Source organism: Lontra canadensis, unplaced genomic scaffold (assembly GCF_010015895.1).
Source record: "Lontra canadensis isolate GAN:19392208 unplaced genomic scaffold, GSC_riverotter_1.0 scaffold110, whole genome shotgun sequence".
Lineage (NCBI taxonomy): Eukaryota > Metazoa > Chordata > Mammalia > Carnivora > Mustelidae > Lontra > Lontra canadensis.
The window spans coordinates 3,036,986-3,062,699 of record NW_022631104.1 but is presented as its reverse complement, the minus strand read 5'-3'; the positions used below and the strand labels follow the sequence as shown (position 1 = coordinate 3,062,699).

The following is a 25,714-nucleotide window of genomic DNA, read 5'->3' as shown; positions in this document are numbered from 1 at the left end:
AATCATCCCAGGAAGGGTGCGGCAGTTGAAGACCCAATCAGATGACACAGGAATGGGCAGAAAGGCATGAGGCAGACGTGACACAGCATCAGAGAGGCAAAGGAAAGAAAGCATTTAAAAAAAAAAAAAAAAAGCCAGTGTTCAATGTTCCAAGCAAAAGTAGGGCAGAACAGCGTCCACTGGATTCGACGGTGCTGAGCTCATCGATGAGCGATTCTGGGGGAGGGAGCAGGAATCAGAGTCCGGACCAGGAAGTCTGGGGAGGGGGCACGCCATCACCCACGCTAACAATAAACGGAGGCCTGCTTTCGAAAAGCTTGGCTGTGAAGGGAAGAGAGAACGAGGGTGACAGCTAAAGACAGACGTAGGGTAAAAAAAAAAAAAAAAATGGCTGCTTTTTACTTTTGCTTTTTAAGATTAAAATATTATGCAGTTTGTAATACACAGATATTACATGTGACACGTGGCAATCCATGAAGATTACACACAGATACTGAAACACAGTAAGAGGCTAAAAGCACAGGAGACACTGATGAGAGGGTGGGGAGGGAAGGGATCCAAGGCACAGAGGGACAAAGTCAGCCGTGGGCAGGAACATAGTCCTTGGAGCACGGCGGTAACGAGGAAGAATGACTACAAACAGGTACTAACAGAGTAATAACAGAAGTCAAAGAGAATAGACAGGTGGAGATCAGGTGGCCTTGATTTCTCAGTGCAAGAGGATACGGGGCGGGGGCTGGAGCCTCCAGTTTGAGGCAGCGGACGGAGGACAGAGAAGCAGGGAGGGAAACTCCGAAGAGCGCACGGGGCTGGCGGGGAACCACACGCCCAAGGTCCCAGCGGCCTCTAGGAAGGTGGACCATCAGCCAGACGGGGACTCCCAAGGTCACCTTTCTGCACCATTTCTGAACAAATTATGTAAATTATGTAACGTCATAAGCAAAACAAACAAGGACCAGAGAAAGCTGCTGCGGACATGAAGCCCGTGAACAGGCAGAAGAAGCCCAGGAAGAGAACTGGGGCAGCGCCCCTCAGGGCACCCAGCAAAGAGGGCATCGGTAAGAAGCTACAGACACAAGACGTAGCCGAGAAAGGACAGGCTTCTTCTACCCCCCAAGAAAAAGAAGGTAAGTAACAACGCCAGGAGAAGGAAAAAACATACAAGTCAGCTCTGATACAAAAATGAAAACACGTGGTATGGTTCTGAGTGAGTAAATGATTAAAAAAATCCCTGAAACATCTGTCGAGTGACAGAGATAAACAACCCAGGAACCCAGGCTCTCCTCTGTGATTCTGCAGCGTACAACCCACACACGGGCGGAGTACAGTAGAAGCAGCTCACTGATTTTCAATTTTCAGAACCAACTAATGGAGCGTTCATGACAGGACGGAGAGAAAGACACATGCAGCAAGGAGCTGAGATAGGGTCTAATAAACTCAGAAACAGGATTAAGCATGCCATTTAAAGTTTCAAAATTACCAAAAGAACAAAGTTAAAAAGTGGGAGATGGGAGTTAAATTCTTCATCTTACTGCTTGAAGCTGGTAAGATACCAAAAAATAAGCACATTATTTTGATTTCTGGAGCCAAATACCACAACTCTTACAACAAATAGGTTTTTAAAAATGGTTGTGCTAGGAGGGACAATTACTCTATAGACTTTGTGCATGTTGCTTTTTACAGCAAATTTGAAACACAGATTCAGAATTAATGTGATGGTCAGAAAATAATGTTGTAAGCCAGAAAGAGCCTCCCGTTTCTTCATTATGTAAAGTAAAATCCAATTTCTGCTTTTGTCAGAAAATGTCTCTCACAAACAAGTAAGTGAAGGGGCGGTGGACAGCGGGCAGTTTCAGGGGAAGATTACTGAAAAGAGAGGTAAAAGTTGCCCAGGGAAACAGGAAAAGGAGCCCACGCATGAGATGCTAACTTCACGGTGGCATGAATCCCCAGTTATCTAACTGCTTCCTGAGATCCAGATTCAGGGAAGGTGACCGCCGATGGCCAGACTGACCCGGACCGTAGGTCTCCTCCTCGGCCAAAAAGACCATGAGTCGGCAGTGACAGAGGAAGCCATCTGTGGGGTCACCAACGAGCAGGAAGAAATGAAAGCAAGAATGGCTTTCACTCATTCACCCAGAGTCCCACTGCTGATGGGGTCAAAGAGCAGGCATTCTACCAAGCAAAAACTGAATAAGCAGAAAAACAAGTGGAAGACTTCAAAAGCTCAGTTGGAAGCCAAGGTCAGAGCCAAGGAGATAGCACAGAAGCTGAAGCGGCCGAGAGCGAGGAGATGGGCGTGACCAAGAGCACAAAGTCCTGTCCGAGGGCCAGTGCTGAAGTCCTCCGGGGACAGAGCTCATGGGGAGGCCACGCAGAGGGCGACCTGCGGCAAGAACAGGACCCAAGAATGGGATAAGACACACAGCAGGCGGGAGAACAGTTACCTTGGGAAAAGACGGAGGAGTCATGAGGCAGAAAGAGCCAAGGGGAAACCAAAGAAAGCCCCGGGGATCTCCAGAGCGCAGCGCACCGGGCCTCCCGCAGGCGCCCCGGCGTGTTTGTCTGCCTCCATCTCAGCAGATCCCTGCACGCTCCTGCCTCTCTGAATCATCACAGCCTTCCCCACACGCAGGAATCCTTTTTCGCCTTCTCTCGCCCCAAATTCAGAATTCAACACCAGGGCAGTACCTCGGGCTAAAGGGCTGAATACTCACCCCGACTTTCCGTAAGAGGTCCCCCACGATGTTGAGCGCGGAGATCCGAGCAGAAGGAGTGAGCGGACTGGCACCAAAGCCGTTTGGTATAGCTAGAGGGAAAAGAAAGGGGGGTGATTACACTTGCAGGCGTCTTTCCCTTTTGTGGTCAGGTGTCCCTGAGCAGGATACACTCAGTGACAGGTCAATACGGTGTTCCAAACTGGGGACACGAGCTATAAAACGGAGACACCATACACTGTCTCCTTCAGCTGATGGCTATTGAGACGATCTCCAATTTTACATCACAAATAACGCTAAAAGGGCACATATCGTTAAAACATCTAGACGGATATTTCCAGAGAAGAGATTCCTAAAAATAGAACTGCTGGACCAGAGGACATGGCCCTTTCATCCACCTTAAGAGATCCTGCCAAAACGCTGATAAGGTCATGCCAATGTCAGTGATCTGTACGGTGATGCCCTCAATAATATTAGATGTGATCTTTTTTTTTCCTTTGGTCAATTTGACAGTCATTTTGTTTTCTCTTTTGTTTCCTTAATAACTAGACATTTGAATCTCTTCTGGAAGTCATGTTTATGATTTATGATTTGATACTGGGTTGTCTTTCCTTCAATCGATGGGCTAGGGCGCTGGACACCACAGATGGCCCCCCTTTCTCTCCTCGATCTTGAATTTCTCAGCGTGGCATTTACCTTTCAAACTTTCTGCTCTAGAAGTGGGGGAAGTTTTGGCTTCTTCACCTCAATATTATAAAATGTTGCTCCTATCTCCTCCTAATGCTTTCTTAGTTTTTTTTTTTTTTACATTTAGATCCTTTTAATTCAACAAATACCTAATTCTTTTTTCACCCAGAAGGATAACCAATTGTACTAATACCATGTCGTGAACACTCTTCTCAGCTGAAATGACACTTTACCTACATGAATTCCCATTATACTTTAGTTCCATTAATCTATTAGTTTGTCCCACCGGAAATAGGCTGCTTTCATTGCTACAATGTTAAAATAGCCTGTGGTATCCTAAAGGAGAAAGCTTCTTGTTATTAAGCTAATCCAAACTTTCCTTGGCACATTTATTCTTCAGTGTAACTTTAAAACTTGCCAACTTAAAAAACCCTGTGTTGACTTTTATTAGAAATTTAAATTGCTAAAAACAAATAAATAAAAATTAAATTAAAAGGAAATTTAAATTGCTGACTGATTCGGGGACTGATTCGGCTGCTGCAAGAGGCTTCCCGTTCAAAATCGGGGTTCTCCAGTGTGACAGTCACATCTTTTTGAACGCCCCTCAGCAAAGGTTCTCGGTCACGCACATTTTTCAATTTACTTTTGAGGTACTGTACACGATGGGTAAGGGCTCTTGAGCTAAACTTCGAGAGGCAAATCCATCGCTGATGGCTACAGACTGTGGAAGCCTTAGTAAGTGGCCCACACTTCGAAGAGGGCTGGTAACAGCACTTATGAAGTCGTTGTGAAGTTTAAATTAGTTAATACACTCGTTAAATGCCTAGCACACTGTAAGTACTCAGGCCCTCACGCAGCTGTTACTCTCTCATCCACTGTCCAGAGTCTCATCAGCTCGTAGTTGCTTTGCTGTGCGGCCGTTCGCTGTCCCTGGCCTCCAGAGTGTCATCACCCTGAAGGCAGCGCCTTCGCCGATTTACCAGGAGCCCCTCGGCATCCAGAATAACATGCGGCATCCGACCGGCGCTCGACGAGATAGAAAGAAGCTGCCGTACTTTTCTCAGCAGGGACTTCCAGATCTCTTCTTCCCTTATTCTCCTCAAATTATGAAATCTGTGCTTTTATGGTGAGTTGTCTTAAATGCTTTTTGGCAACAGGCGCTGTTACCAATAAAACACAGTTACAGGCAGACCACCGAGCTCAGCCCCTCAGTCTCGCACTGACCTCTCTCATCTCCTGCTTCTCCTTAGCTGTGTGCCGCCTTCTCCATCACGCAGTTGCTGGGAGTCAACGCACAGCAGCTCTCAGGTTAGTGAAAGTCCTTGCCACCAGCTAAAACTGCGTGGGCCCGGACCAAGATTCCGGCCTTAGGGCTGACGTATCTTAATCCTGTGCCACAGCGAGCAAGCTCTGCGTCCCACTGACCTCGCCCAGCTCAGCGCAACCAAGTCCCTGAATTAAACCTCTAATGAGCTATTACAGGATGTACACGTCTCTGGGATTTAACCTCGAATGAAGCTCCACACTATCCTGATTCGTGCTTAACTAACGCATTTTCAGAACTTACCTGCAGAATTCTAATTAGCGCCTAAAAGCAAACCTTTGTTAAATCTCAAATGTTAGGAATTCTGAGATCCTCAAATGCCCAAGGAGCCATTCTGAAACATGGACAGTGAGGGCTGCTGGTGACTGCCGTCATCTACACCCGACCTGCTCTAGGTCCTCAGCAACAAACAGCACAAGGACACCCAGCAACACCCAGCACTATACAGCATTGCCACACTTCTCACCGAATGAGACCTTATGACTAGGAGAAGGCAGGGTGAGTTATCTATTCAAGGGCTACAGAGCACCAGAAATCCAGCTAATGCAATTGAGAAACTGAATTTCCAATTTTAACTCGATTACATTAATAAAAATGTAAAGAGTCGCATGTGGCTAGTGGCTACGGGGTGGGCTGGCACAGACATGGAAGGTCACTATCTGCCTGGAGACAAAACCTTTTCCTATCATTCTGCAAGATAAAATCCTTTATTAAAAAAAGAGGGTGGGGTGTCTAGGTGGTTCAGTGGGTTAAAGCCTCTGCCTTCGGCTCAGGTCATGGTCTCGGGGTCCTGGGATCAAGCCCCACATCGGGCTCTCTGCTCAGCGGGGAGCCTGCTTCCCCCACTCCCTCTCTGCCTGTGATCTCTCTGTCAAATAAACAAATTAAAATCTCTTAAAAAAAAAGGGGGGGGGAGAGAGCTTCATTTTGGGAAGAAAAAAGTATGAAGGAGTGGGAGTGGCTGAAACATCTATAAGCTGGAAAAATGAAATAAATCTGAATTAAGTGCTTCCGGGTTCCTCTCTAGGGTTCTATGCAGTGTCTGCTAAATGGCTTTTCTGCTTATCTAGATTTTTAAAAAACACCTTTGCTGATGGCAAAAGAACATTCTTTATGTACTAGTCATCAGTGACTCCAAATGTCACCTCTGAAAAGGGCAGCCACGGGGGCATGTAGGAGGACGGCCTAGTCTGCCTGGGCCAGTCTTACGAGCGTGAAGGGCAGCTTGACCGGTCTTGGTAGGCTGCGTGTGAAGGCGTCTAGTCTCCAAGATCGGTTCGTTCTCATGGCAGGGAGAGTCAGGGTTAACAGTAGTCAGCTTCCAGAGTAAGACAGCAGAAAGGCCACTTTCTTTCTTCTTTTTCCATTTTCCGACATGAGTGTGGATGACTGCTAGCATCAAAAGATCAACTTTGCCTGAAAACCTTCAACTTTTTAACATCGCAACTGACTGAGGCACTCATGTTACACGGGGCCACTGTCGCCCTGCTCCCCGTGTGGTTGTGGCCCCGGAAACCAACCTCTCTTTCCACCTCACAGCGTGCATGACCTCACCAACTCTACCCTGAAACCTCACATGCACCTCACCCCGCCTCCCCAGCAAACCCTCCCCAGCTGGACAACCTCCCGCAGGTTCAGAAAGAAAAGACATCACAAACCTTTTGGTGAAGGAAAACTGTTCTCCGTGCCCTTGCCAACAGGAGTGGCTGGCAAAGAAAGTGACGCCTGGACCGCAGAGTCCATCTTTTCGCAATCAAGGGTCGGAGAACTGGGGGCCGACTTTCTGGTTACCTCCTGTTGTCTTTCCCGGACTGCCAGTTCTTGTCTTAAATCTGCAAAACGGCACAGATAACAAAACTCACCAGAGGAAGCAAATCCATCCAGCAAAGTCACCTCTGAAATGCCATAAAGACGTCCTTCCTAAATTACGATTTCCTGAAAGTGGTTTCCTATGTAACACTTTTTATTTGTTGGGGTATAAAAATGGTAACTCTACTGCCTAAATGATCATTGAGAGAGCTAGGATCAAATACAAATGCTCTTACCTAGAACAGTTAACTATGCTCATATGTTTAAAAAAAAAAAAAAGAGCAGAGTCCAAAGAACTCGCAGTGAGCCTGCACAACACAAAACTAAATACTCTTTCCACCGCATTTGTTTTTATTTTGAAATGATATCCACTTTGGGAACTACTGCAAAATCAATGAAGTTCATTTTTGTAATTTTAAACGGGTTGGTTTTTTTTTTAATAAAAGATTTTATTTATTTATTTATTTGACAGACAGAGATCACAAGTAGGCAGAGAGGCAGGCAGAGAGAGGGAAGCAGGCTCCCTGCTGAGCAGAGAACCTGATGTGGGACTTGATCCCAGGACCCTGAGATCATGACCTGAGCTGAAGGCAGCGGCTTAACCCACTGAGCCACCCAGGCGCCCAGGTTGGTATTTTTTATTATCAAAATGCACTATATTGTTTTAGAAAGGAAGTATTCAAAACAGCTGCAATTTTTTTCTTACTTTCAAATACTGAATTTTTAAGCTAAAATTAACATTTTCTTTTCCAGTTACACAACTGATGTACAGAACACTCATGTTAAAAAAGGATACAAACTTGCCCCATTTCTGGGTATGTATCCAAATGTCTACCATGGATAAATAAAGAAAATGCAATACATGCATGTAATGGGAACTTATTCAGCCTCAAACAGGAAGGACATTGTGGCCCCAGCTACTGCACGGATGAGCCGCGGGGATACTACACTAAGTGAAAATGAGCCAGTCACAAGAGACCAGATACTGTGTGACTCCACATCTGCGAGGTTCCTAGAGCCGTCAGATTCAGACAAAGAAAGGGGAATGGTGTTTCCAGGGGTTGGAGGAGGGGAGGAGAGATGGACTGCTGCACACTATTATGCCTATGATGATTATACACCTTCCTTTAAAATTCTTCTTCCTGGGACACCTGGGTGGCTCAGATGATTAAGCATCTGCCTTCGTCTCAGGTCATGATCTCCAGGCCCTGGGATTGAGCCCCAGGTTGGGCTCCCAGCTCGGCAGGGATTCTGTTTCTCCCTCTCCCTCTCGATCTCTCTCAACTGAATAAACAAAATCTTTAATAAATAAATGAATAAAATTCTTCTTCCCTCCCTCTTTTATTCGTATGTGGTAAAATGCAGATTATAAAGAAGAAAATGGTTTCTACGATAAGTGCACAGACACAATGTTACTATTATGTGCCTAACACAAAATTATTTACATAGAAGCGAAAAGGAAAAAGCTAAACAAACCAGTCAAGATACACACAATGGTAGCAGTTAAAAAGGTTTTGGAAAACAGACCAGGGTCTGAATTCCAACTGAAAAGTTCCTTTTTTCTTTTTCATTTTTTTTTTTAGTGTTTGTTTGTTTGTTTTTTAAATTTGGGGGCGGTGGGAGAGAGCACGAGCAGAGGAAGAAGCAAAGAAGGAGAGGGAAAAACAGACTCTGTAGTAAGCAGGGAGCCCAATGTGGGACTCAATCCCAGCACCCCAAAATCATGACCTGAGCTGAAGGCAGACACTTACTGACTGAGCCACCCAGGCGTCCCCCACAACCGAAAAGTTCTAAGACTTTGGACAAAACTCAAACTCTCCATGCCTCAATTTTCTGACCTATAAAATGGTGATAACACTACCTACCTCTTACAGTTGACGCTGTAGACATTAAGAGACTAAAAAGCACTTAGCCGTAGTGCTTGACGAAAGTAGATAACGTACATAGCTTTAAAGGCGGTTCCTGAAGCTAGCATAGTCCTTGGGCTTAGGGATGGTAAGGTAAAGGATAAACATTCAGTTGTCAATTTTACCTCTTGCTTCATCCTTTAACCGTTGGACGGACACCAACAAGGATTCCTTTTCGTCAAGCTCACTCTCTAAAAATGCATTGCGTTCGATGGCCTGATTTAGCCTTTGTTCAAAGTCTTCCAGTGAAACTATTGTTGCCCTAAAATAAAATAAAATAAAATAAACTGAAGTCCACAAATTACATAAATAGCATGCAAAGAGCTAATACAAAAGGAAACTGTCAGTTTCCCTCATGGCATTTCCTGACCTGGAAAGCCTGGCCCGGCTGAACGAGAAGGGATCCCAGTCCCTTCCAGACTCTGGCAGCATTTCGTATCTCTGCCACTACTCTGGGCCATTCAATATATTCTCTTAAATTCCCACCAAAATTCATCGCAGTTCCTTAAAAGGAAGGCGTTTATTACACACTGTATCTCCCCACTGGATTTTAAACACAGAACAATTGAAGTTTACGTGTTTTCAGGAAGAAAACTTTTCAACGATTTTAGAGAACATTAAGAATTAACTAAGAATCTGTTTAAAACACGAAGTCCTAGGTCCCTATCAACTCGTCCTTCTGCATCCCTCAGCTTACTCATTTACAACAGACGGTGCCGGGCACCAACTATGCACCCCACCCCACTACGTGCTACTTGCTACAGAAACATCATTCCCTGACCTCCAGCTCGAACTCAAGGCTCTGGCCAACTTTACCAAATGCTTTCAACTGTCGAAAGGTCTCTCAACTCCACCTGCTCTCCTCCAACCTCCTGCCCTGGCTTAGTTCCTCAACTGCCCCCCCCCCGCCCCCGATCCTGGATCACTCCTAAATGGTCCTCTTCCCTCCAATGCCTCAGCATGACCCTCTCGAAACTCAGAATCTGATGCTACTCCCAGGCTTAACAAATTCTTCAAAGAGCCCTTCCTTGCCTCCAGAATGGAGAGAACACACAAGGCTCTCCCCACCCTGGCCCGACCACCCTCCGGCCTCATCCTGGTCAGCCACACCGTCTCCATGCGCTGCAAAGTGAAATACGCCCAGCTCCCGAGCCTTCCTGCCTCCTGGCCTTCACATCCCTCTCTCTACCCGCCTGGCCTCCTTCCTCCTTGCCTACTCTGCGGCAGCTGCAACGCCAGCGGCCGACGTGTCCCGCCCCCGGCTCCGTCCTCCAGTCCTCCACGCCCCGCAGCCGCCTGCACGCACTCCCTGCTGGAGCAGTTGTCATGAGAAACGTCCCCACATGTCACACCCAAGGCAGCCTCCCCTCTAGCACCGGGCCAGGCACTGAAGAGTCACCCACGTATCAATAATCGTACAGTGAAAGGATCTCAGTTTGGATGGTTAAGAAACAACGAATTCCAACCCCAAGGGAGCCGCTCCGGCCACACCACGCCGCACAACCGTGAGGGAAGCGGCACCCGCAAAAAACCCATGTGCTGGTGTGAAAGGCCAAGAGAAGGGAGAGGAGTAGGGATGGACAGACAGATGGGTGAGGAAGAAACTAGACTTCAGGTAGCAGACGCAGGGCGGACGAGAAACATGGGAGGACTGAGAACACGGAGGGAAAGACGGAGGAACGGAGGACACAGGCTTCAGAGGAAAACCAATAGGAACGACAGGGGGCGGGGCAGTGAGGAAGAAAGCCCTCGAAGGATCCAATCTGGGGACATGAGGATTTGCAGAGAGCGCTGACATGATGGGGCGTGAAACCGCGAAAGGCGATGTTCTAGAACCGAGACCCAGGGGACAGGCCGAGCGCAGAGACCCAGACCTGCCTCGCAGCCGCCAGCCGGACACCCGGCCCCGCTCACCGCTTGGCGCGCTCCAGGTCGTCGTTGGCCTGTTCCAGCTCCCGCACGTACTTGTGCAGCTGCTCCTTTATGGCCCGGGTCTGACTCAGGTCATCCTCCAGCACCGACACCTGCTTGTAGCTCTGCGCGTACTGGTGCTCTAGCTTCTCCTGGATGTGCAGGCACAGGAAGGCGAGGGTGTCACTAACACAGCTCTCCTTAGCAAAGAAGTAACCCAAGACATGGACATGGGGGAGACCCAAGGAACTCACCCGCCATCTGAGCTGATGGGAGAAGTAGCCCTCTCCTCCTTATAACATATAAAACTAAAAAAACAAAACAAAACAAAAACCCAAAAACCCACATTCATTCCAAGTATCTTAACTCAAATCTCGAGAGTCAACAACTCTCCTCTCAGAAAGAAATCGAGTAACGGTGTCTGAAAAGACGTACAACCACGAGACTGCTGCCTCAGAACCCCGCGAGCTAACTACGGCTCCGAGGTCCCCGCCTTCCCCCAGACCGCGCTCCCCCGGGCCCAGAGACGGCTCAAGCGCTGGGCAAAGGCCGGTGCTGAACAGCAGCAAACGGGCCTGATTTTTTTACTCGTGGAAATCCCTTTTTTAAAAGGAATTTTTTTTAACCCCAACTGAACTTCAAAACTAGAGAGACTATGAACAATAATGAAACAAACGTGTATTTCATACAAATACAATGTTAAAGCGACCTGGAATGAGGCCATCTGTGAAGCCGAGCCACTTCTGAAAACGATGGGAATTACAATACAATACTACAGCAGCAGTGTAGCTAAAAAACGGACAGCTACAGAGCTTCTAAGTGAACGCCTCAACACCAAGCCACCTGTCTCTGGTCCCATGAAAGGAAAGTTTATTTCAAAACTTGACTTTGAGCCTCTGCTACTTTCCCGCCGCCGGCCGCTTGGAGGCTCCGCCGAGAAAAGAGCTCTATTTCCCAGGTTGCCGCGAGCGGCCCGCGAGACCCCAGCTCCCCACGCCGGTTACCTTCAACGCTTCCACTTCGTACTTCAGTCTTTGGTTGTCAGCTTGCAGGTCTCTGTTCCTCTGCTCGGCCTGTACTAACTGTGCCTCCAGCTCTGCTTCCAGCTCCCTGCTCCCCTCCTGGAATTCCACTAGCTCATCCCGAGCCTCCTGGAAGCTGATCAGAGACCACGTGGGAACGAGGAGTCAAAGCAGGAAGCAGAGTCAGCCCGAAGATGATCACCGCCAGTTCAAGAATGCGGCCTGGGCGCTGGCACCACCGTAAACTACACTACAGAGTAAAGACAACCAGTTCTGCAGCTCTGACTCTGTATTCGGGGGTTCAGTGAAAGTGAGTTAAAAGGCCCAAAGGGGGCCCCTGGGGACCTCAGTCGGTTAAGTGTCTGCTTTCAGCTCAGGTCACAGTCCTGGAACCAAGCCCCACGCTGGGCTCCCTGCTCAGCCAGGCGGTCTGCTGGTCCTGCTCCCTCTGCCCAGCTCCTGCTCGCTCTCTCGGGTTCTCTCTCAAATAAATAAAGGCTTTTTAGAAAATTTAAAAATTTTAAAAAACTTTTTAAAGGCCCAGAGGACTCACACTTTATATACTCACGACTAGATCCTTCTTATTTAAGGTATAAATAAAGCAGCACATACACTACACCACAAAGTATTTTAATATTTAGGTAATGTTTTTCAATACAGTTGTTCTCCTTTGTAATTTTTTTTTTTTTAAGATTCTTCTCTATTTGAGAGAGAGAGAGAAAGAGAAAGAGTGCCCACAGTGAGGAGGGGAGGAGCAGAGAGAGGAAGGGAGAGAGTCCCAGGCAGACTCCCCGCTGAGCACAGAGCCCAACGCGGGGCTCACTCCCATGACCCGATCATGACCAGAGCAGAAACCAAGAGTGGCTGAGCTGCCCAGGAGCCCCTCTATTATTTAATTTTATCCATTTGAAAGTGTTATTCTGAGAAGGGGTCCACAGGTTTCCCCAGCCTACTAAGGCACCTATGGCATAAAAAAGATTAAGAACTCCTGCCGCAGACAGAGCCTTCTAGATCCATGGGCACAATACAGAACAGCCTTCACCAATAACAATGAAACAGTGGTAAAAGTTTGATAACAAGCTCTGTAAACAAAAGCAGGGAAACGTGTGCGTATGTTAGAGGATGTTTTAAAAAGAAATCTAAGACAAATGTTGGTGCTCAAAGGTCATTATGTAAAGCTTCCCCAACTAATTAAAATAAGTGAGACTTTATAAAACGCTCCATACCCCGGAAACTCTTCTCTCCCCCTTCCCAGCTCTGCTGGCTCCCGACACTGACAACACTTGCCTGGAGAGAACTAGACTCTGCTGTGCGAGCCCCACACAGCCCACTGGCATCTCCAAGGACCGCACAAGGCGGCGGAATCAGGGCACACACAGCAGGCCCAGGATGGCCAAATGCAGTAAGCACAAAAGGAGGTTAACGACCGGAAGAAATCACAAACGTGAAGTTTTCTTATTGTTTTAATAATCTGAGTAATAGGGGCGCCTGGGTGGCTCAGTGGGTTAAGCCTCTGCCTTCTGTTCAGGTCATGATCTCAGGGTCCTGGGATCGAGTCCTGCATCAGGCTCTCTGCTCGGCAGGGGGCCTGCTTCCTCCTTTCTCTCTCTCTCTCTGTGTGCCTGCATCACTGCCTACTTGTGATCTCTATCTGCCAGATAAATAAATAAAATATTTTAAAAAATAATAACAATAATTTGAGTAATAAAGATTTATGGCATTTTCATACTATTTCAATACAGCAATGCTATGACTATTTCCAGAATCCCAAACCTAAATCTGAAACTCTAAATTCAGCTTTATGCTTAAATAAATAAATAAATAAAATACATTGGCTAGAAATGGAATATTCTAAATGCCCTCCCCTATTTTCAGGATGCTTTCCAATATTACCTTTGTTTATACTTCAAGGAAAGTTCCTTCCAGTAAGCAGTTTCCTCCTTTAAACTTGAAAAATCTGGTATATCTTCACCATCCATGATCAAGAAAGCCTGTGAAATATCAAAGACAACCTATGACATTAAACAGAGAACAGGGGCACCTGGCTCTCGGGTGGCGGAGGGGGCAGCTCTTGACCTCTGGGGCGTGTCAAGCCCCACACTGCGAGGAGAGCTTACGATCAACCAGTCAATAAATGACAGCTGTTAAAAATGAAATCCTACGAAATAAGAAAAAATTTCCAAACAAAGAGAGAACACAGGAATCTAAAAGTCTAAAATCTGGGACATTAAATCAGCATTCTGGAGGGAGGTAAACATGACAGGTTCTGAGAGAGAATAACGACTCCAAGTCACATAAATCACTTTACTGCCCCAACCTCAGGGCCCACCAGGCCCACGGACAGGACAGGAGATCCACAGCATGGTCGGGTGGAAAGGCACGTGGGGCACTCTGGGTAGAGGCACCAGCTCCCAGTGAACCGGCCCCACAGGACCATCCCGCACCCCAGGCCCCAGCAGCCGGTCTTCCGGGAATCACGTGACAGAAACAAGGTCACTGTCCAAGCTGACACTCCTCCTGCGTGTCCCTCCCTGCCGCACAACCGCTCAGGAGACCTAGCAGAGCCTGCGCCCAGTGACGCACTAGCAAGTCAGGGACCACGTTCTCAGTAATTCACTATTATTACAGTTCTAAAAACTTAATTATCTGAAGTCCAAAGCTTCCTCCACGAGCTCACTTATCCCCAACTTTAATGCTCTCTCATCTTGGTTGCTCTCCCGAAGCACGGGGGGCAGGGGGGAGGTGTGGAATATCTGTGACGTCACATTTGGACTGACCACCTAAAAACCCCGATTGGCTGGCCAGAAAATGAAACGCCACGGACCCTGGGCTCACTCTACATTCATACCTGGAGCAAAATGCCTGCCCTCCCTCCTACAACCCCCTTCCCACGCATCGCACTTTGTGTTCCAACAACACTGATCAAAATGGTCTGAACGTGACACTGTTTCAGGCCTGGCTGTTTCCTCCACCTGGAACGACTCTCCCTTCCTAGTGCATTTGGAAAGCTCCTATGTGTCCTTGAAAACCTAGCTGTCGTCTTTTCCAGAAAGCCTTTCTTGCCCTCGGACAGCACTGAAATCTGCCACGCTCTTGTTACATCACACCCTACAACTGCTTTCCTGGACAGACTTACCACACGGTAAAGCACTTGCTGAAACCTGTGTCCCCGTCAGGCTGTGCATCATTCTTATTTCGACCCAGGGCTGGGTCTGCACAATAGATTTTCAGTGACATCAGCTAAACGAAACCAAAATTAAATCCACCTAATGCACACTCGGCAGCAAGAACTAACAAGCGGCTTTAAAAGTAAATTAAGAGAAGCCCAGAGTTCACACTGCACAAGCTACTCATACAGGCTGAGCAAGAAGCCACAGACCAGAAACTCCCGCTTCTGGGCGAGTGTGCCAAGAGGTACGAGAGTGATGTCTCGCTGAGTGATATAAACGCGTAACTCGACACACTTAGCTGGAGGCTGACCGGCGCGTTCTGTCGGAGCCGAGTCTTTCCGGACCACGCCACCTTCTCTGACTTTCGGCATCTTTGCCGACCTTCCAATTACCCGAAATGACCAAGCCATCTGAGTTCTCTGAAAAGAGATGGATTCTTGACCATGCTTTGCGCGCCTCATGGCACCAGGCGTAATGCCTGGCGCAGAGACGTACAAGTACTTCCAAGCATTTACTGAGTTACTGCTACGTGTCAGGTGAGGTACTGGAGAGGTACCTGGCACCCCAGGCGGGCCCCCTCCAGTGCCGTCAGCCCTCCCTTGGCTGGACCACTCCACTCTTGGACATGCGCTGAGGGCCCACAGCACATGAAAATGGAAACCTCACGGAGGGGGAGGCCTGCCTGGACTGGGCTCTCGGGTTCCAATTCTTCCATTCATCTCCTTAAGCCATCCGCTTAACCCCTCAAGGTCTCCGTTTTCTCCTCTCATGAGAGTCTGGAGCAGATGACCGGTCTCTTCAAGTCTGCACAGTGACTACTAAATATTACGGATCGATTTTACATCATCAGAGATCCCCATTCGCACTCCATGTCCCCGGTTGTAGAGTGATCTTATTTATAGCTACAGTTCGTAGCCAGGGGTTAATGAGGGTGAGGCTGGTCGAACAAAAGTATTTGTACTTCAAAAGAATATCCAAAACCCTGAAGGTATCACCCCGTGGTTTCAACAACTCTTGAGAACTCCTGCCTCCTGTCTCATGGAGGTAAGGGGCAGATTTCATATTAACAATCCAGATCAAGACACAATCACTACACGAAGCGGCACCCCAAGGTGAGGCAACAATCAGTGTGTCCCTTGAATGCTCTCCGTAAGGTCTTTCCCAAAATTGAAATCCATCTGAAATCTATGAATCCAGCCCTGAAGAACCTCATGGGTACAGGTCTTCCACTCATCCTTCCAACACTGGCAACCATGTATCAAACACTGGCAACCACATATCGATGAGCAATTCAAATATTCAGATGCTGATACACACACTCCAATAAATTATGGCTTTGTAAAATGTTACAAAGATCATAGGCACGCAAGAAGCAAAGTTCGTTGCTACTTATTTTCCCTCAAATAAGAAATATTTTTTTTAAATGAAAGGGAAGTCTCTCCAGCTGGTTCCTTGAGGGCAGAACCAGTGTCTTATTTAAGGGAACATGGGAGAAATTCAACAAATGTTTGAAATTACTTATACTCTTCCTCTCATTAGTCCCTCTCTACTTTCTAAAGTACTGCTTTCCTTTATGAAGACGTAAATTTCTATTTCGGGAATAGTGGAAGCAAAAAAACACTTGTGAGCAGGTTATTTCTGCCTCACAGGGCACCACCACGTACTCCATCAGGCCTGTAAGACCCACCACTGCCTGCTAGACATGGCCAGTCTGACACACGCCAGGCCATGTCCACAGCCCCGTACAAGCTCCAAACAGGCTCCGCCCCGAAGAACAGGGGTAGAGGGAACTCGCTGGGCAGAGCCTGGGAGCCACAGCCACACGCTTGCTATCTAAAATAATCACCGTCCAGCCCTTCGGTCTCTAACAGAAATGGACAACCAAGAAGCACCAGACAAATGAGAAGACCCAGGAACACAAGAAAATCCTAGGAGCTACTGAACTGAGTGGAAACAGGTAATCCAGACAATGAGAGAATTTTTTTCTCCTGCAAGAACTCAGGAGGATGACCTCCCACACACTTCCTGAGACAGTTACAGAAGGCGGAGAAAACCACGCCCAGGCAGCACCGGGTGCAAGGAACAGCGGCTCCGACTCAGGACTGCGAGGAAGAGAAGGCCCCAGATGAAGCCTGGCCCCCGCTCAGCCACATGGGTGGCTCCAGGGGAAACGAGGAGTCCCGTGTCACGGGCAGCCTGGGAAGTGAGATCCATCTGAGCTTGTGATGAAAGCACAAGGGGGACACCTGGCTGGCTCAGTCAGGAGGCTGTGTGATTGCTGATCTCAGGGTGGTGAGTTCAAGCCCCTGTTAGGGATAGAGATTACTTAAAAATGAAATCTTGAAAAAAAGCAAGTGAAAACTCCAGAGAAATGAAAACACAGTATAAGAAGGTCCTGACCTTTACATACAAAATTTTTAAATTAAGTATCTTAAGTCGAAAATTCTTAATTTGCTGATTATATACTTTGTAGCTTACAGTCACCTGGCAGCCATCTTGGTCCCACAGGGATGTCACTGTCATGCTTTGCACCTTGTCTAGGTGACATGTATGCCTTTCTGGAATTGGGTGACTGGTGCCTCTTCGGTATTTCAACATTTTCTTCACAGGTAGGATACTTGTGAAGTTTTCAGGGCTCTTCCTGTTACTAGGCAGCAACTGCTCCTGGGGGATCGTGTGGTCCATTGCCCAGAGTCCTTACGGAAGTTCATAATGACTATCAGATGCCGTCCTTGCACCTAATATTTATTTGAATGTATTTAACATGGAGCCAATCCTTCTACAAACAAACTCTATCTGTAGCAGGAGTGCCTCCAGCTTATCATTCACATGCCCAGTGTGAAACTTTCCTGGGTGAGGCCGCTCTAAGTTGTGTTCCCCAAGGAAACTGTTTACACTTCTGGGTGTCCTATAAAGTATCCATTTATTCCTGATTTTTGTTGCTTAAATGGGGCCACATTCTTAACACAATCACCAATATTGCCATCAGCATTCCCTGATGACTTGGGTTATAAACAGAGTTTCCTGAGAGGCTTTTTCAGTATCTAACTCCATTTCTTATATCCTGCCTATCCAACTCCTTAGTTCAGTGCCAAGTAACAGTAGCAAAACCACTTATTAGTGTGTTTTTATTTCACACGTGCATCTCCTATTTTCTTGCTGAATCTACGCAAACTGAATGTTGACGCCAATTTTTCCAATTAACAGGCTACTTTTACAACCTGTTTATTGGTCCCGTAAACAGTATAATTTACAACTGAAACCTTTTACTAGTAAATGACCATCTTTTCCAGAAGAAACTAACTAAAGACATTCAGCCTGGAGACAAGGGGGTAGAAGCAACACAGCGTAGCAATGGAGAGCCCTGACCCTGAAGCCAGACTCTTCTATTCACTAGCTGGATAACCTTGGGCAGGTTACTCAACCACTCTGTGCCCCCCCCCTTCCTCACCTGCCCAATGGGGATAATAATTAAAATAGGGCTGTTATGAAGATTAAGGGAAGATTAGGGGAATAAGTATTTGTAAAGTACTTAGTACAGAGCCTGGCACATAGTATATGCAGCATAAATTTTATTAAATTGTGAAAAAAAAAATAGTTCAGCAGGGAATCTCTTAAGTATGACTGCAAAATAAACGTGCTTCGGAATTTATAACCTACAAACGATCCCTCAATCTCTTCCAGAAGCTACACACGTAGTCCCGTGATACCACCATTCCTGAAAACACTTTTTAAAACCCCTTTTGGAACAGCCCTGAAGAACAAAATTAAAAACGGGGGAAAAAAGTTATTTCTTTGTGGTCACACCTCATTCTTACTGCTTCCTGACTGCTTTATCCAACTTTATCACTCTTATTTTATTCATCAGAAATACCCTTTCCAGGGGCGCCAGGGTGGCTCCATGAGTTAAACCTCTGCCTTCCGCTCAGGTCATGATCCCGGAGTGCTGCGATTGAGCCCCGCATCGGGCTCCCTGCTCAGCGGGAAGCCTGCTTCCCCTCTCTCCGCCTGCCTCTCTGCCTACTTGTGATCTCTCTCTCTCTGTCAAATAAATAAATAAATAATCTTTAAAAATAATAATAATTAAAAAGGAATACCCTTGGGGTACCTGGGTGGCTCAGTCAGTTAGGCCGCTGCCCTCGGCTCAGTTCGTGGTCCCAGGGTCCTGGGATCGAGTCCCACATCGGGCTCTCTGCTCAGCAGGAAGCCTGCTTCTGCATCCCCCCCCACCGCCTGCCTCTCTGCCTACTTGTAATCTCTGTCAAATAAATAAATAAAATCTTTAAAAATAATAATAATAAATAAATAAATAAAGGAATACCCTTTCCAAATATCAGAATTTTTACAAATGACCAAAATTTGCCACCACTGCAGATATTCAAAAGACCTTCTCTGGCCTGTAAAGACAGTCTGTTCAGTTTGCTTCAGGTTACAGTGGGAGGATGTGTTTACTGTGTTATTTGAAACTATGTAACTGGAGATACTAAGGCTACAGAAAGTTAGCTAATATGGAATAATTCACTGCTCAAAATTTTTTTTAAAAAGCTTCAATGATACATCGATAATCTTATGAGGCTGAAATAAAAGCAGATAATTATGTACTCTCCCCTGCTACCCAAACCTTCCCTCCATCCTGTGTCTCATACAGATGGGAGGATGGATCTCAAAAGTACAACTTCTACATGGGGCATTGTCACACTGTACGTGACCTTCAGATGGTCAGCAACTGACAAAACAACTCATCTGGATGTAAAACAGCCTGTCCAAAATGCTACACTTACCCAGAAGCTACTTTTAGTGCAATGGTAAAAAAATATATATATATCCATCTCCTATGATATTGCCATCCTACTAAAAGTTGTAGTATCGACTAATGAGACTGAGAGAGTTCTTCTGGAACTCACTGTAGGTGATACGTGCCTTTGAACCAAAATCTCCTTCTCCCAAAGGTGACATTTACAGAATTCTTTCCTTTTCAAAGCTGATCACAAATACGATCTCCCGGGGCACCTGGGTGGCTCAGTGAGTTAAAGCCTCTGCCTTCAGCTCAGGTCACAATCCCAGGGTCTCAGGAGAGCCCCGCATCAGGCTCCCTGCTCAGCAGAGAGCCTGCTTCCCCCTCTCTCTGCCTGCCTCTCTGCCTCCTTGTGATCTCTGTCAAATAAATAAAATCTTAAAAAAAAATTTTTTGAGAATAAAAACAAGTTTTGCAGATATCATGAAAGGCAGATCTAAGTTTTTACTGAGGTCTCCATTTATTCTGAATGTCCCTTATCCAACTTCAATTTATTTAACAAGTCTACACCGAATTGCAAAAGAATAGCTTCGTAAGATTTAGCAACTGCTGTGCGGACCAGGTCAACCTCTAACCAGGGCCAGCCCAAGGTTTTCTTTTTTACTTCTAATCTCTCAGTTTTAAATATTAGTTTTAATAAAAATTCAGAAGAGCTGGGGCGCCTGGGTGGCTCAGTGGGTTGAGCCTCTGCTTCGGCTCAGGTCGTGATCTCAGGGTCCTGGGACAGAGCCTCGCATCCAGCTCTCTGCTTGGTGGGAAGCCTGCTTCCCTCTCTCTCTCTGCCTGCCTCTCTGCCTACTTAGGATCTCTGTCAAATAAATAAATAAAATCTTAAAAAAAAAAATTCAGAAGAGCTACCTTCCTCCTCTCCCCTTTACTTCTCTTCAACCCATGACTTAGTGCTGCACGATTTAGCAAAACCATTACCCTATTTCAGAAGTGGATTAAGAGCAACACAGTTCATCAGACAGAACAATTAGCCAGCGACCCATGAACGTTTCAGACAGAGAACGATTTTCTTAACGACCCAGTATCAGTTTTTTGTTTTTTTGTTTTAGATATTTATTTATTTGAGAGAGAGAGAGAGAGAGCACAAGCAGGGGGAGTGGCAGAGGGAGAAGCAGAGTCTCGGATGAGCAGGAAGCCCAATGCGGGATTTGATTCCAGGACTCTGGGATCACGACCTGAGCCAAAGGCAGACACTTAACCGTCTGAGCCACCCAGGCATTCCCCCCACCCCACCCCCGCCCCTGTAGCAGTTCTTATCCTGAGTAAGTCTGCTCAAAAATACTCGAATGCATCTTCTTCCTACTAGCTTCTGGCATATTTTCAGCAAGCCAAATTTTCTGCTGTGCTTTCTAGCTGAGAAGGGTATAAAAATCACACACACACACACACACACACACACACCCGTAACGTCGAGGCTAGAGCCATAAATTCTGATCCAAACGAAGCCACTCACCAACTAGTGGAATCCAAACTTCGGCGTAGATCACTTCCTCCCCCCACCCACCCCAGCTGGGCTCAACTTCCCCATCCGTGCAATGGAGGTAACAGAATCAGGCACCACCCAGGGAGATGAAGCTCCCGAGACAGCAAGCAGCGTTCTGAGACGCGTCAAGGCGCTGCCGAATTAGAATGTAATTATCAACACCGAAGGAACACGCACCGCCTCGGCAAAACTTAAAAGGTGACTTCGTTGCTTACCAGCCAAAAAAAAAAAAGGAAGGAAAGAAAAAAAAAAAAAAAAAAAGGCGAGCAGACAGGCAACCCGAACCCGTCTGGGGACACTTCTGCGAACTCCAGGAGGGACGGGGAGTCACGGGGATGCCACCGAAGCCCGACGTGGGCTGCTGCTGCCCCCCGCGCGGAGAGGCCCCGGGACCTGGGAATCCGAGCCGGCCGACAGCCCTGCCCGCCCAGGGCGCTCGGGGGGAGGCGGGGGAGGGCTGGGCGCGCCGCGGCCACCAGTGCCCCGGCTCGCGGTGCCACGTCCCGGCCTGCGTCCGCGCACCCCTCGCCTCGGCCCCGGCCACCCCCTCCCTGGACCACACCTCGGACCGGGGCGGGCAGGGGTTGCGGGGGGCAGTTAGAGCGGTTGGAACAGTCGCCCGGGGCCGGCCGCCCCCAGAGCCCGGGCCCGACTCGGCCCGGTGGGGCCTCGCACCCGGCCCCGCGGGCGCGGCGGGCTCCCCCGGGGACAGGCCTCGGCGCCGCCACTCGGCCCGGCCCCCTCGGGAGCGGCCCCGCACCGCCCGCTCACCTTCAATGTGTCAAAAGCGCATGTTCGCCGCCGCTCGACCGACGTCTCCGCTCCGCTGGCCTGCCCAGGCCCGCCCAGCCACTCGGCTCGGCTCCCCTCCGCAGCCCAGAGCTCCACTCCGCGCACCTCGGCGCCCGGCTCCTCCCAGACACGTCAGGGGCCGCCTCGGTGTCCGAGGCCATTCTGTGACGCACGGGGGCGGGGCCCGGAGCATGCGCGCGAGCGCGCGCGCGGCCGGGGCGGGGCTGAGGCGGGGATGGCGTCACGCGGGGGGGGCGGGCCGGGCCCAGCGCGCTGACGTCAGGCTGGCGGCGGCCTCTGCGCACGCGCCCTCAGTCGCCGCGGCTCCCCACAAACAGCTGAGCGGGTCCGGGAACTGACGCCCCAGGGAGCGGGGCGCGGGAGTGACACCCTCTAGCCTCCGCGTTTTTCAGCCACCGAGGTCCTTCGAGTGTCCGTGTGTCCGGGCGCCCGTTCGTAACGTGACTCTCGGGTCTGATCTCACCCCGTAGCACACCCCCGAGCACCCTGCAGAGTAACAGGGGTGTCCCCGTCCCCCTCGTCACTCCCACGGGGATCTGCGTGCTGTTCGCGCTCTCTCTCCGCCTGGCACTGTGTGCCCGGACTTGTCTTCCCCCGCAGACTGTAAATGCCCGGAGAGCAGGACCCCCCTCCCCAGGTCTTTCTCGTTCCCACCGGCGAGCTTGCACACTAAGTGGGCGCTCAAGTACTTGTTGATCAGAATGAATGGATTCGCTGGGGGGAATACAAGTAACATCCACTTACGTATTTTGCATATCTGAGCGTACATTTATTTGGGGGTGTATAGCCCTGGGGCCCCTGAAGCCTGGCCTCCTAGGTGACTTGGGAGGGAAGAGGGCCAAGGGGTGCTCAGCTCAGAAAGGGGGGAGATGAGGCTGAGCAACGGCTTGGGGAGCGGAAGCTAGAACGGAGCTGTTTTAAAAAACAACTCTGGGCACTTTGAGTGCACAATGTGCCGTGTAATTACCCCTGATGTCAGCGCTCTCGGGATTGGGTCTGGGGGTGGTTTGGACACGATAATCATGTGAAATACAGGCTTCAAGGTGAAAACAAGGTGAGGTTGGGAGGTTCAGTCACGTTTTTGAGGAAATAGACCTATATGGGAACAATGCAAAATGAATTGTAATAGGTGTCCGAATCAATAAAAATTGGAGACATGATGAACGGTGTTTGCGGGAAGGATGGCACCTTGAGCTAGACTCCAAAAGACAGAGGGTTGGAAAGATCATGATAATGACAGTAAGAGAAGTGCCCTTTTGTTGTGCCATCTGTAGGCACTGGCAATTATGAGAAATGCTCGGTTTGCATAATTTAATCTATGAAACGACCCTGGGAAATAGGTGCTGTTAAAATTCCCATTTCACCAGTGAGGAAACTGAGTCAGCAAAATAATGTTGCCCAAGGTCAATCAACTAGAAAAAAGGACTCAAGATCCAAATCCAGCTAGTCTGGATGGTTTAATTCCAGAAACCACGCTATTCACCACTACTATACTGTCACTCAGGGGGTCTATTAATAATTTTATTTAATTTAATTAATATTAACAATATTTGGGGGCTAGAGCACCATGCTAAGTGCATTAAATAAATTACCTCCCTCAGTCCTCACAAGCAGTTTGGGAGACAATTATTACCTCGAGTAATACACTTTTGCAAAACGGGGGCCCCGAGGAGCTGGAATTTTAACCCAAGCAGGTCTTTGTCCAAGCCCAGTGACCTGGGGGACACTGCAGAAGCTCTTTCCGGATCTGGGGCTCTGCTTCCCTGGCAGGAAGCTGTGCTCTGTTAGATGAGATCACAGACAGAGAGGTAATTAGGCAGGGAGGTCTTCCTGTGGACCTCCTGCCAAGACCCAGCAGTCCCAGCCCAAAGGAAAAAAACAAAGTCTGCAACTCTTGTCCCCGCCTCCTGGCTGAAGTCCTGGGAAATACACTGAGTCACCTAATGGCAGGGCAAGCCCTGCACAAAATGCTGGCGTCATCTTCCAGGCCCCACCACACCCCCTACCCAGTCTGGACTCCATGCGTTGACCCCATCTCAATGAATGGGCTTTGCCTGGCAAGGCTGTTAATAATAGCAAAGCCCTTGACTGATCTCCTTCCTCTGCACTGTTGTGCTTTCTCCCAAGTAACAGTGAACAAACAGCCTTTGCCCTGCTCCCTGCCCGTCTGCTGGGAGTAAAGTGGAAGTGGGACCTGAAAGCAGCCTCTAAGGGAAACAAAAGTTGCAAAATCGGCTTTGCGAACTTAACAAAGATGAGAGAGGTTGCTACACCCTCTGCTTCCATGAGGAATGGATCTAGCCAAAGCGGTCAATATCACAGTCCCTGAGAGCAGGCACAAGCATCCCACCTTTCCTGGCACGAACTCAGAGACTTGGGAAACAGAGGCCAGTCTCCACTGGGAGGTAGGGGTTGACCAGCTGCCTTACGAGAAGTCTGGACACTAATGTAAATGCAAGCTAATAAGAATGCAAGACTCCAGCCACATTACACATGGAAGGTGACACGGTGCACACGGGCCTGCCTCGAAAACTCCAAGGGGATGTGGGGTCCATGGAACCCTCTGTTGAAACAGGCGAGCAGAGACCTCATAAGCAAAGGTTTGATTCAGCCTTGCATCTTTTGTGGCCAGTATTTTCTGCCGATCTCTAGGGGCATAGAACTCCTGTACCCAGGCTAGCCAAGGGACCCCCCCAAAGGCTGGCTGGTCACTAGAGTCTTGCTGGATACCTCCACCAAGGGTCCCACCACCACCTCCAACTCATGTATGAACCCCAAACAAATCTTCCTTTTGCCCCAGTTGAAATTTCCAAAATGACTTCCATGTTTCTGGCAAAGATGTTGTCACTCCCTTGGTTACTAAGGCACAAAAGCCTCCTCAAGTCACCCTTAATTATCTCCTTCCCCCAGCTTTCATTTCACTCTAGAAGGTCACCAAACCCAAGAGACCCTTCCATCATAAACTCTCTCAAATCCATTTTCCCAGTATTTTCCTCCTGGATCTCCCCAGTTCAGAGTCTCCTATCTCTCTGTCCCTCCCTTTCCGAACTTCTCTCCCTGAATTTCCTCCTGGTCCCAGCCCAGCAGACCACACCACCATCAGGATAACCTTTCCAAAATCCCTCTGTGTACAGAGCATCGCTGGCTCCAAAAGTTGTTTCGGCATCTTGTTGCCTTTGTGATAACGTACAAACTACAAAACCTAGCATTCGAGGCCCTGCCAAAGCAACTCCAACACATTTCCACAGTCTACTTCCTACAGTTCACCGATCTGGGTCCGGCTGGACCTTCCACTGTGTCCCCTACACAGTTCCCTTCCTCTCTGGACCTCTTACTGACTCTCACACCTGTTCCCTGCGCCCGGCCAGCCCACCTTCCTCTCTGCCTTTTGAAATCTCATTCATATGCTACCTCCTCCAGGAAGCCTTCCCTGATACCTAACGCCCCCAAATGAGTACTCCTTCCTCTGAGTTCAAGCAGAAGCCCACATAGTTCACAGGAGACTTACTGAACATGGCCTTTTGGTACTGAACATGGCCTTTTGATCGTGGAGGTGTCTAGGCTCCCCACAAAGAAACCAAATCTCGGGGCGCCTGGGTGGCTCAGTGGGTTGAAGCCTCTGCTTTCGGCTCAGGTCATGATCCCGGGGTCCTGGGATCGAGCCCCGCATTGGGCTCTCTGTTCAGCGGGGAGCCTGCTTCCTCCTCTCTCTCTGCCTGCCTCTCTGCCTACTTGTGATCTGTCAGGTAAATAAACAGAATCTTTAAAAAAAAAAAAAAAATATATATATATATATATATATATATATAAAGAAACCAAATCTCACTGAGCACTGGGATAATATTGACTGTCCCACTATTCCCCAGCAACGGGCCTTCAGCAAACGGTCAGTTAAACGTGTTTCAGGGGTGCCTGGGTGGCTCAGTGGGTTAAAGCCTCTGCCTTCGGCTCAGGTCATGGTTTCAGGGTCCTGGGATTGAGCCCCAAGTTGGGTTCTCTGCTCAGCAGGGAGCCTGCTTCCCTCTCTCTCTGCCTACCTCTCTGCCTACTTGTAATCTCTCTCTCTC

The 25,714-nt window shown here is 48.4% G+C and overlaps 1 protein-coding gene across 4 annotated transcripts in view; it reads right to left on the bottom strand.

The window, feature by feature from the left end:
- The window catches only part of NDEL1 (nudE neurodevelopment protein 1 like 1), a 45,228-nt gene that overhangs the window by 7,904 nt on the left and 11,610 nt on the right, over nt 1-25,714 (bottom strand). For 2 of the 4 annotated variants that reach the window (XM_032840110.1, XM_032840109.1), the window contains exons 1-7: nt 17,032-17,208; nt 13,271-13,368; nt 11,360-11,513; nt 10,359-10,507; nt 8,570-8,706; nt 6,387-6,560; nt 2,718-2,809 (exon numbers count right to left, since the gene is read on the bottom strand). In XM_032840110.1, the coding sequence (XP_032696001.1) occupies nt 2,718-2,809; nt 6,387-6,560; nt 8,570-8,706; nt 10,359-10,507; nt 11,360-11,513; nt 13,271-13,368; nt 17,032-17,145 (918 nt within the window). In that variant the 5' untranslated portion in view covers nt 17,146-17,208. Of the gene's footprint in view, nt 1-2,717; nt 2,810-6,386; nt 6,561-8,569; nt 8,707-10,358; nt 10,508-11,359; nt 11,514-13,270; nt 13,369-17,031; nt 17,209-21,605; nt 21,775-25,714 lie in introns of those variants that run through there. The other 2 variants (XM_032840111.1, XM_032840113.1) reach the window with 2 other exon arrangements.